The 12769-nt window shown below is 40.3% G+C and overlaps 1 protein-coding gene across 6 annotated transcripts; it reads right to left on the bottom strand.

Annotated features, from left to right (window-relative positions):
- Window positions 1-3363: 3363 nt before the first annotated feature.
- Window positions 3364-11557, bottom strand: LOC135089691 (smad nuclear-interacting protein 1-like). Of its 6 annotated transcripts, none has more exons than XM_063985611.1 (7): window positions 11429-11557; window positions 9853-10101; window positions 9383-9735; window positions 8746-9027; window positions 8128-8334; window positions 7677-7855; window positions 3364-6974 (listed from the first exon to the last, which is right to left on the bottom strand). In XM_063985611.1, exons 1-7 carry the CDS (start codon window positions 11516-11518, stop codon window positions 6745-6747), a joined length of 1590 nt encoding a protein of 529 aa, XP_063841681.1. In that variant the 5' UTR covers window positions 11519-11557; the 3' UTR covers window positions 3364-6744. The 6 variants fall into 6 exon arrangements, with proteins under 6 accessions (XP_063841681.1, XP_063841680.1, XP_063841683.1 ...); XM_063985610.1 differs by having other exon boundaries at window positions 9853-10104; window positions 11429-11536; XM_063985613.1 differs by having other exon boundaries at window positions 8746-9024; window positions 9853-10104; window positions 11429-11536.
- Window positions 11558-12769: the final 1212 nt, after the last annotated feature.

The raw sequence follows: 12769 nt of genomic DNA, 5'->3' as shown, positions 1-12769 counted from the left end.
GTCACCTGTGTTTACCTGATCTCATAAGCAACGGATTACCTGCCACTCGATCGCTTCCCTACACCTGGCAAACTAATGACGCAATCCCAGCCTAATTATTCCTCAGCTATTAATTCCCACGAGCTTACCTTGAAACTCCCGCCAACACAAAAAATGGGTACAATGCTTAAAAAGAATGAAAAAGAAAACGTAAGCGTAAAAAACGGGGAACATTAACTAAAATAGGTCATAAATTTTAACCTCCCCTCCCCTCCCTCGAGTCCTTTCCCCTCCTCCTTCTTGGCCATTTTTCTTGGATGACACATTCTCTCTCTCTCTCTCTCTCTCTCTCTCTCTCTCTCCTCTCTCTCTCTCTCTCTCTCTCTCTCCCTCTCCCTCTCTCTCTCTGTCAGCGAGGTGATACACGACCTCGAAACAGTCAAGAACTTCTGCAGTAAGTCTTATATTAGTGATTCCGGCCCGCTCGTAACTCTGACTAGTTAGAGAGAGAGAGAGAGAGGAGAGAGAGAGAGGAGAGAGAGAGAGAGAGAGAGAGAGAGAGAGAGAGAGAGAGAGAGAGAGAGAGAGAGAGAGAGATTCTTTAGATATATAGCCTTCCTCCAGCAACCAAGACATGAGGCGCAGGGAAGAAACATATTTTTGCTTAATGTCCTATGAGGATGGGGAGGAAGAGGAAGAGGAGGAGGAGGAAGGGAGAAGGAGGAAGAGGAAAAATATTTCCTGGAGTGTAATATTCGTCTATATGCACACTTAGTACGTGCCAACGCATTCATTGTCTATAAACAATACATAAAATTGATTATTCAAAAGATAAAAAGGTAGATAGCACACACACACACACACACACACACACACACACACACACACACACACACGATTGATTCTACAGTCCTAGGCTCTGTCGTATTCTGAAACGGTTTGCTCTCTCGCCGAGACTATTTTCAAAGGCTACAAAGATCGTTAGCCGGCTTCTCAATAGTATTTATCCTGTTAATACTGTAGAGATCTTGATAATCTGTCACTAGAGCCATAAAACATCCTTCAAAACCCGCATAATTTCAACTACAGCCTTTTGAATGTGGATATGCGGCGCAAGTTTTTCAGATTATGTCCCAAACTGTTCACTTCCATTCCCCGTCCTCCGTTTTCTTCCACTTGTACTATACATGGCAAATCTAATCTATAAATAATGCAGTCTTATATACCTGGAAGATGATACACTTAATATCTGTTAGTCATTACATTAAATAAGACTGCGAACATAATGATAACTAGTTGTTTAAACTGTTAAAATGAAACGTAGTCCCTGGGTTTAGTACTTTTTTTTCTCTTAATTGTGATATAATGAAATTCTTAAAATATAGTACTACATTTGATTACCTCAGGAAGAGAGAGAGAGAGAGAGAGAGAGAGAGAGAGAGAGAGAGAGAGAGAGAGAGTGTGTGTGTGTGTGTGTGTGTGTTCTCAAACATTTCATCTTATCTCGAGAGGCTCCAGTGGAAGTTCTTGGTGTTTACAAGAGTGCTTTAATGTTATAGTTTAACATAAAATCTGCAACAAGAAAAAATACCCATGAGAACCTGACCAATCTATAGGTAGTCCTTCTAAGAACCCAAAATGTAAGAATGGAAGCCAAAGACACTCTCTCTGGTCTGTAATAAATAAATAAATAAAATAAAATAAAATAATAAGGAAAATAAACAACCTTGAAAACTCCTACAAACAGAAATTATATAAAGAAACTGAGAACAGCACGCCCTTCTGGTCTCAAAGGTTCCTCGCGCGTCCTTATTTCCTCGAAGTATCTCCTCGAGTACCTTTCTTTCTTATCTTAGTCTTTTTCTTCGCAATCCAATCACCTTCATATCCATTCATGGCTTCCCTTGCAATTTGCGACTCTTCATTTCTCCTCCGACAACAAAACCATTCTAAATTCTTGCCTTCTGACTTTCTTAAAAACTGCCACGACTTTTAAGGAGCCCATGATGTACTCATTTCTCACCCTGTCCTTTCTTGGCGGTCCGCTCATCACTTACGAACCAAGAGAATCAGTAATGGAAGGAAAGGAGAGGATGAAGAAAGACTAACAAGACTTCCACTGGTCTATTCTCTTGTTTATATACGACACAACTCACTACTCACCTCTCTATGGGCCTTGCGTGAGATCTGAAGCTTTACTTGAATTCCAGATGCAGGATATTCACCAACGTATGTGCACAATTCGAGGTCACGGAAGAACACGTGCACTGGTAGGCTTGTGTTTACTTGCTCCTGATGACGTAACGATGCGCTGTTGCTGAGAGCCTTTGATCCTTTCATTGCTATCTGGCGCATCCATCCTTATCATTAACTACTCTGAGACAATTTTACTCTAATCTCCAATCCATTATGCTGGCTAGAAATTGCATAATCTATTTTTATTATTATTATTATTTTTTTTTCTTGTAGATGCTAATAGGGATGTCGCATATTGCTCTTGAACTGTTGTATATTGCAGTAAAAAAGTTTTGAGAATTGTTATTAGTTTATTTATCCATTTTGTTATTATTATTATCATTATTATTATTGTTATTATTATTATTATTATTATTTATTTTCACGTACATGATCATTTGTTTATTTGTTAATGCTTATTGTAGCTTTATGTAGTTTGGATATAACTATCACGCTACCTTGTTAACTTATTATCTTTGAATAGCTGTTTTTACCTTCTTTCAGACAAGAGGGGAGGTACAGTGCATTACCACAAGACGTAATGTTTAAAGAAAAAAATGTATAGGCCAAGACTTTTACATGATATGCACCTACAACAATGGAACTTTTAAAATATACACACAATGAAAGGATAATCTTAAATATTCATATATATATTCTCCTTTCACTCATATCCATTCTTTTATCGAATGATTTCTTATCATTTTCTAATTTGCAAGATAAGAAAAGCTTACCGATTTTGCAGCAGACAGGCTACTGTCTATCTGACCTGATATGTTGCATTAGCATACTTCTGTCATAGTTTAGGCTACTAACACATTAATTAAGCAATACTTTCATATTCCTGCTATTTTCTTCATACATCTATGCCTCCATGTACTCTTGTGGACATAAAAAGAATAAATAAATAAATAAAAATAAAATAAAGTATGTATTTGGCTTTACAAGTCAGATAAGGTAACTATTTTAGCTTCCCAACTCTATTCTATTCATAAAAAAAAGATAAATAAAATGAAACAAATAAGTCAATAGATAAAAGGCTTGACGGATTACAAATATCCACAAAACACTCATCTCATTAAAATAAGGAATGTACAACGATGGCATTTATGACAATGCAGGGCTCTCAGAGGGATGATTAAGAATGCATTAACAAAAAAATACTTTATTGAAATAGATTAAGACATTTATTCTACGCACTCACTACTACTGAGCTCTAAAGGTTTTCCTTCATTTGAAACTCTGGTGAATAATGAGTGAAGAGACTTACAAAGAAGAGTGAGGTGATGGTGATACACTTGCCTCTCCCTCCCCTCCCTGTTACAGGGCCTCCACCCTAAACCATCCAACTAAACATCTAATTGTCCTCACATTATAATCCTTGTCACACTCAGCTTCCCTAATGCTGATAAAAGTACATATTATTTTATCAAAGACCAATCTGAGGTTCCCAGCAATCCAAGCCACCTCAACTGGTTTAACACAATGGAAAAGCACTCTTTACCATTATGAGGCATTGGCACCTTTTCTGATTGACCCTCATCCTGCTGTGGTCTGTTTAGTAGCTAATTCAACACAAGTATTATTTACATATATTCACACGCAAAAAAACTAGGTCGTGAAGTTTCCATTGTACCCAGCTTTGAAATTTTCACTTCTGATTTTGCATTTCTTATTAATTTTACACAATTATTCCAAATTATGTCCTCAAAAGAGAAGGCAGACAATACATCAGAATCCAGCTTTTCGAGTCAGGAAAAATGTGCAATTATTTGTGCTCCTCTCCTACAGCTAAATTTTAAGAGGTACAATCAAAAGTTCTAAACTATTTCTGCTGCAAATGAGCTAACAGTAACATTCATGAACCTGCAAGCTGAGTGGCATCTTGCAGTCATCATAGGAACCTGGGCTGCACATTTTTGTGATCAAATTCACAGAATCACTTCCCATGACTTATTTGCCAGATCTGGCACCCTGCAAAGTTCTCCTCTTCTTAAGGTAAAATTCAGGATGAAAGTTTGATGTTTTGACACCATGGAAAAAAAGATCCAGTGCAAATAGTAGACAGTGCTTGACAAATTAAAAGAAGAGAATTCCTAGGTAGCATTCCAAGTGTAGCAGAAGTGCTGAGAGTGACAAGTTGAATAATTTGAAGGATCTAGGCACAAGTTTCAATCAGGTACGGTCTTTGCTTTTCACAGATGTAAAATTTCCTAACTTTTTGATCGCACCTCATAAGCAAAGCTGTGCCTTCCCTGGGCTTCAGGGGTGATGGGGAGGAGCAAGCTCTCCACTCAGGTACACCAAACATGCCTGATGGAGAAGATCTATTGTAACACTCAAGTTTCTTTAATGTGAATTGTGACACAAAAATTCACCCATAATAAAGTATTGGCAAAGTATTACATGTTAAAATGGATACTCTTGGTCTTGGATGATGTTGAATTAAGTAAAATATCACATTTGTTCTCTGCTTTTTCTACAATACTTGAAATTGGTGTCCATTCAATTCCAGAATATTCTTCAGGTTGTCTTTCCTTTCCATCTCAGTGGGAGAGGTAACACTATCTCATGATCCTTAACTTCATAAATCGTTATTGGGGTGCCATGACTCATTCAGTTAACAAATACATCTGACTGTTTCATATTCTGATTGTTAGGAACCTTTTTCTTCTTGCAAACTTTGAAATCTATGTACCTATTGTGACCAATTTTTGGGAGTAATTGCCTTCCTAATATTATTCTTTACAATGGCTTGGTGCTCCAACACTTTCACCTTAGTGAGTACACAAAACACTTGACATCCAAAAAAGACAGATTCCTATGCTGCCATAAAGGCTGACCCAAGACCTGTACTAATGCAATCCAGTGGGTCGATGTGACCACCATGCTGTGTGCTAGTGTTCACATCAACTCCTGTGGCCAAACTTCACAACAAAACCTCGGGCAGAAGCTGTGTACAGGAATTGTGGCTAGACCATTGCTATGATGCTGCTACACTTCCTGAGGGGGTATAAAATGGACAGGTTCTTTTCTGTTAAACTGCTCAATATTCTTCCTCCTTGCCTCAACAGCTTACCATGTCACAAAAGGTGCATCCCAGTCTCAATCTATGCTCAGAGTAGCAAGCAAAGAGCTGGAAAGGTTTATATTCATTTATTCATTTATATGAGAATATGCACCACTCAAACTGCAGTCCTTAAGTGCAATCATATAAATAAAATTGAAACCCCACAGGGCATCACAAACTACAGAAGAATATTACACATAGATGAATGGCAAAAATCCAAGCCATGAGCTAGCCAACCCACACATTCTTCCTTTCCCACATTCTCAAAACAGACACATGTAGATGTCAACTCAAGACAACACCAATTCCTCTAGTAACATGATGTGCTCATCTGTGTGAGCTTGCTGTTCTCTCCTTCCACAAATGCTGGCCAATATCACTCTCTTTCTTAAGCTTTCAATCAAGTTTTACAGGGAAGAGGAGAGATGCAATGACACACAGGGAGCTTGAGTGTGTGTGTGTGTGTGTGTGTGTGTGTGTGTGTGTGTGTGTGTGTGTGTGTGTGTGTGTGTGTGTGTGTGTGTGTGTGTGTGTGTGTGTGTGTGTGTGTGTGTTTGCACATGCATAAACCATTTTCCGGAATGGATGTATGCACTTAAAACTGGAAAAAACTGGAGTAAGGTGGAGGTGGAGAGGGAGATGCCTAAGATATATATGTACATGAATGGTTCTGTGGCAGAGCAGCAGGTCATGACAGGCAGTGGTGGTGAGTGCAGCATCATCCTCTGCTGAAGATACATGAAGCATCTGTTCTGCTGGCTCTGCTACTTGTGGCAGCAAGGATTTGGAAATGTTTTGTTTAAAACTGAGGACTTCTGTATGTGTGGTGTTGGGGTGACAAAGGTGTGTGATGGTGGTGACTTCTTAGGAGGTCTGGGCTTCAAAGGTCCCTCAGGCTGGCTGGTGTGTTAGCAGTACACACTGGGCTACAAGAATAAGCCAGGACTAGGAAGAGAAATTACAGAAAAGGGAAGTTAGAAAGAGTTACCTGGTTATTCTACCTTTGCACGACAAATTATTTCCCCTGATAAACTTCAAAGCTGTACTGTTAAGTGAAGAATTCTGAGCAAGTTGAAGATTCTGCCTTTATAATAGTAGCAGTTCTTACTACATGATCTCAGGAAAACAATAGTGTTTCAAGCAAATAATGCTGCAACTTTACACATTGCATCATCAGTTTGATTAATTTTGGAAAGTTATAAAAAAAAGTACACATTCTGTGTACTGTATGTATGACCAAACTAGAGAGAGAGAGAGAGAGAGAGAGAGAGAGAGAGAGAGAGAGAGAGAGAGAGAGAGAGAGAGAGAGAGAGAGAGAGAGAGAGAGAGAGAGAGAGAGAGAGAGAGAGAGAGAGAGAGAGAGAAATATAGACACACCAGAAAGCACCACCATTACTGCCCTCATTGCCATCACTACCCCACCCCACCACCACCTCAACCACCTACAGTCCCCCTGGGTGTTAGCTCCTCAACAGGGACACAGGGCTGAGGTCAGCTCCCGTATCTGGCATGTCCTCATCATCTCCTTTGGATCCCTCATGTAGCAGGATGTACTCACGGGAACTGTACCCAAACTTGACCACATCCTTCTCCAGCAGCTCCACGAACTTCTTGGAGTCAATTCTGCGGTTGTTGACAAAGGTCCCATTGGCTGAGCCCAGGTCCAGGATGTACGGCTTGACTGTGCGACCTGTGGAGTGGAGGGGGAATAGGGATGAGGATAACAGTTAATCTCAGAGCAGCATTGGGTGGTCCATGGAAAGACGAGATAAAATAAGATAAAAACAACATAAGCGCAATGTGATGTAAAAAATAAATAAATAAAATAATCAGTGAATAAAAATAAGCATGGCAAGCATCCCTGCAGGTCAAGATAGAGCAATCCTTTCTACTAGTTAAATACCTTATGTCCCAGGGGGTGACAGGCCTCTCCCAGCACCAGTGAAACAGAAAGTTCCACTTCCCCCAACATGTCCCCAAACTGAAGCACTCAACCAACAAATTCCACATGCTTTAGGAAATAATCAAACAGTCACCACAACAACATACTCCATGGGATATTATGTATGCATATATTATTAGACCTGTCCTTAGACAGATCCCTATTTCTTTTTGGTGCCCTTGCAAATGCATATTAGATAAAAGATGAACAGTCTTGACTGCACATTTCTCATATCTTTACAGTGGCTGTGCAAGCTAATCTATAAAGGTGAAAACAATGAGACAATGGAAAATATGTTATGTGTTTCACAATCAAGCTGAGTTACAAAGCCTATGAAGGGAAGGATTGTGGGTGCTAGCTTATTTACAAAAAAGAACAAAGGAGATAGCAACAAGATACAACTAAAAACCATATAAAGTTACATTACACATGAATCCTAACCTGCCTTACCTTTTGTCCCATCTTCCCTGTTGTAGGAGACAAGTCTGTACTGGAGGACGGCGTGTTGCTTGGAGCAGGACGGGTGGTCAGTGGGGATGTCAGCCACCTTTCGGTCCCTTCCAATGAGGTAGGCACTCTGGCGGTGCAATGGGAGAAAGGGCAGCTCCTCATCCCCCTTGAAGATGTACCTGTAGGAAGGGTGCAGGAGACAGTGGTCATGGGCTTCAGAACAATAAAGAGACAGACTGAGGGACGGACGAATGTGATGCATGGGGAGTGGAGACGTGATGGAATGGTAATGAATAAAAAGACATGAGTGATCTGAAGATTTAATGGTAAAGAGTGAAGGAAACTGAGTGGTGAGGGGCATGACGACACTTGATATCTTGGAAAATAGTATATCCACGTGTACATTCACTATTGTCAGTATCAAGACACACACACAACCACACAGCCTCACCATCGCCACCGTCGCTTGGGCTTCCTGGCCTCGGAGGGCTGTGAGTACTTGATCACCACTCCATTATACATGTTGGTGTCCTCTGCAAGCTTCCCTGTCACTGAAAGGTTGGGCTTCTGTCGCTCCTCCTCTCCCCCTTCAAAATTATCATTACCACCACCATCACCACCACCAGCACCACCATCACCACCTGGCCCCCAAGTAGTCCTACAGGATATTGGAGAAAAAGAAAGAATATTACTTGGTGTTGCATTCATATTAAGGAAAATTATATCATAAGAGGACTGCACGAAGAAGCAGATTAACAATATTCTTACATAATTCAAATGAAAGGTTTACCTAAAATGACTAGTAATATATGGAGTTTTAAACCGACATAGAAGAAGAGATACTAAACATACATGCTACATCCACTCAATCACAGTAATGTAAAACAGAAATTTCACTGGGTAAGGAATATAAGCTTTGGCTCTTCCTTCTGTCTTCTTCCATCATTTATTCAAGCATTTCTGGTATGAGTGCCTGACGATAATGATAAAACTAGCAATGATGACAGTGGTTACAAGCATGATGCTGCCCATTACAGTGAGAGACACTACTTCTTCCCATGCACCTCACCTTCCATTTTCTGAATTTGCAGTACTATTAGAGTTGTCCCAGGATGACCTGCTTCCCGTCTCCTCCTTCACTCTCTGGGTGGGGCGCACACTCTCTTCCGCGTGTTGCCGCCGCCGCTGCTGTTGGTGCTTCTGTTTCCTCCCCCTGCTGTTGCTCTCCTCATACTCCCCATTCCACCCCTCGCTATCCTCCTTCTCCAGGCCGGGCTCTACCTTGATCCGCCGGTTGATGTCAGAGGAAAGGGAATCGTCCTCGTCATCCCATTTGCTCTTCACCGGCCTGCTGGGAGGATGATTGTGCCAGGGAGAGAACAAAAAATATACTATAAGGATATAAGAACAATGTGGTTAACTATGGATTGAAAAGCTATCAGTTTCTGTCAAAAAAAAAAAAAAAAAAAAAAAAAAAAAAAAAAAAAAAGGAAATTTATGTAGGTTTATTTAATAATGGTTATCCTAAGGGAACTGCAGTTTACTCAAAATTAATGCTTCAAAAGTATCCAACAAATTATATGATAAAGCAACACTTCTATGTAGAGGCAATGATGAGACCAGAGGTGGTTATGTCTTCCTGAAAATAATGGATGGCATCAATAATTGTATATATATATTTACATCAGAATCTGGCCAGTACTCACCTAGCATCATTCCTTCCCTTTTCTCTACTCCTCTTCTCCTCTTTCCTGTCCTTCCTCTCCTCTCTAGGGGGCCGTCGCTCCCTCTCTGGCTCTAACCTCTCCCTGGCTCTTCTCTCGTCTACTTCTCTTCCTTTTCTTCCGTCCAGGGGGCGCTCCAGGTTCCTCCCGTCACCACCCCGGCTGCCGCGCTCCTCACTGTGGTGGCGCCGGTGACGTCGGTGTTTGTGTTTGTGCTTGCGATGGTGGTGATGGTGATGGTGCTTCTTCCTCCGGCTTCCTGAGCTTCCACGATGCCTCCACTCGTCAGGGTGTTCTTCCACTGTGTGCCTTGCCCTCTTCCGCTTCTGTTGCTGCTAATAAAGGCAAACGTTATGACCTTTTTTCTATTCTGTAATTTGTTCCACTCAGAATGTTCATGTAACACTGTATATTATTTATAACTAAGATAAATATAAAGCAGATTAGCTCACCTCTTCTTCATCTTCATCTTCACTAGAGTTTGCCCTCTTGCTCCTCTTTTCTCGTTTTACTTTTGAACTTTTCCTTTTGACGTGCCGCCTCTGGCGCCGCTCCTCTTCACTGTTGCTACTGTCCCTGCTGCTGCTGTTGCTGGAAGATGGGGAGTCGCTGGAGCTGGATGAAGCATCATCATCTTCACTAGATGGAGCACTGTCATACCCTGTGTGGTACTCCACCTCCTCTCGGTAGTCTTTTTTGCTCTGCTGGAAAAAGATACAGTGAGGTACTCAGCATATGACATCAACATGCTACCCAACCAAAAATAATATTTATTTCTTTCACTTTGCTTACAACAGCTAACTTAGCAAACAAGTAACTCATCACTTAGGTGAGTACAAAATTTATGTGTATTTTGAAATTTTACTGGTACCACTGTTAATGGTACACACTTTGCTATGCACTGTAGGGTAAAAGGCACTGTTTATAAGTGTTTTACTTCATTTTCATGTGACCAAGAAATAATAATAAATAAACAAATAAATAAATAAATAAATAAATAAATAAATAAATAAATAAACAAATAAATAAATCTTTGGGATTTTAAGAATAAGAGAATAAAGGCTTGTTATGTGATTGCTTTTTGCTTCCAACTGCAATTTTGGAATTGATTAAGGCCAAAAGACAGGTTCATGTGGGTTATTCAGTAATACTTGAATATATACTTAGACAACCGGATGTCTTACTAGCCAGGGAACAAAGCTTACACAATGCCAAGACACACGCAGGCACATGTGTTAACACCACAGCTACCATCTCCACTCTCTGATGTGTTATGCGGGATGTTACGTTAAATTTTAAAAAGGCCCTTGAACGTCTGCCTCTAAGAGATTGGTACGGGACAATATTGAAACTGATAATATGCAATGTGAATGTCATTGTAGTGATGGTAGTACACTGCATGCTATTTAGGATAAATGTGGTATTCTGAGGGGAAGAACCATTCTCTTTTCTTAGGAGAGAGAAAGAAGAAGAAAAAAAAAAAAAAGACAAGAAACCGTCTTTGATGCAATTCAAACTACATCAAATCCAAATCTATCATCTTTGATGTAATTCAAAAAAATATAAAATCCAAATAAATCATTAAAAATTTCATGATGAAGTTATCTGGATGTAATCAAGTAACAGTTAACCAGCACTTGTAGCAAGGAGCCCACTTTTCACCTCCCAGCCAGCACGCAGTGACGTGTGGGGAGGGGCACGGGGATGCCTGACAGCCACACCACCACCCGGAAGGGACCTTGAACTGGCCTCTGTGGAGAAATCATTCTTCCCATCTATATACTTGTGAGCTACTTCGTGCTTCTACCTCCCTCACTAGGAGCAGTGCCTGGAGCCCCTGGACAACCCGTCCAGCCCAAGGCATACAGAGGGCCAGCAGCACACACACCTCGGCAGGCACCTGGCACACCAAGCCTGGCTGCTCGTCCCTACTTTCCCCTTTCCTTGCACAGCAAACCTGCACCCAGGCACGTATTCAGTGTTTGAATACATCCTGCCGCGTTATCAAAAAGAGCCAAGATACATTACCTTGCCCATCTTGACGCCGGATACCTCACACAAACACACACTGTTACCCCCATCAGCCTGCCATGTAAACAATGTGTACACCTTTGGCATCTCGTATTTACCTATTGTGTTTTGAAAAAAAATCAAACAATCAAAAATACAAAACATATAAGGAATAAAGCAATATTTAATTAAAACATGTAGTAATAGAACAAACAATTTGGTGAGATTAATAAAAAAAAAATTTCATATATGTCGATTTCATAACATATTTGAGACGCAGATGTACAGTTTGTTCGATGATCATATGAAATAGTACATTATCATTAAAATTTTCCAGTATATAGTTTTGTATCAGGAAAACAAGCATAGCTAAAGTTTAGAAAATAGTTTAGCCCTGCGGTCTTTACCTTGCACCACAACAAGGCATAACCCACAGGCGCTCTCTTCGCTGAGCCACGTGCATGCTGTGGCTAACCCTTACACTGCTGGATCATGTTTCCTGCAATCACATAGAAGTTTTCACACACACATTTTGTACCACAGTGTCTTAAGTAGTTCTGACAAAATTAATCTCATATCTTTTTTCATCGTATCCTGGTGGTAAAGTTTCTTTTATTTTTTTTTTTTTTACAGCGCTCTAAATGCAAAGAAAAGCTGACCGGAGGAGTAAAATGCTTATGTACAGACCATCTCACCTCAAGCAACGTTGTCAGGAAACACCAGAAGGAAAGGCAATGCAATATTTCATTCAACTGTCCGTAAAGTTGAAGATGTAATTCACCATTTTAAGTGGGGAGACAAAGATACTTATTGAGAATTCACGGACAGACTATGAAGACAAAAAAGCATTGTGGACTTTACCGTGTAATTTTTTAATGCACCTCTTATATTGCTAAAGGCACACATTATTAGGCGACCCCCGTTTAGAAATGGGACTAGCTGAGGAGAAGACAGACATTAAAGCTGGGAAAGTATTTGATCTCTCTAACCTGTCCGTATTTTAATGTCATACAGTGTTTTTCTCATATACTTGTAGTGTTCTGTAAGTCTCCCGTTTAAAAGTGCTGATGTATCAACCCCAGAGCAGAGAAAATTATGCAATAGATACAAATATTTTTAGAAAATCTAATCTCAACACAAGTTGCTCTTATTCCCACTAAAGGTGCAGAGTAGTTTTTTGTTGCCCTTGCTCTGTATAGGGAACACGCACACACACACACACACACTCTGCGAAGAACATACATATTTTTTTAGATAATGAGAGAGAGAGAGAGAGAGAGAGAGAGAGAGAGAGAGAGAGAGAGAGAGAGAGAGAGAGAGAGAGAGAGAGAGAGAGAGAGAGAGAGAGAGAAACGTAGG

This window comes from Scylla paramamosain, chromosome 33, assembly GCF_035594125.1.
Source record: "Scylla paramamosain isolate STU-SP2022 chromosome 33, ASM3559412v1, whole genome shotgun sequence".
NCBI classification, from domain to species: Eukaryota; Metazoa; Arthropoda; class Malacostraca; order Decapoda; family Portunidae; genus Scylla; species Scylla paramamosain.
This window is presented reverse-complemented; position numbering and strand designations above follow the sequence as displayed.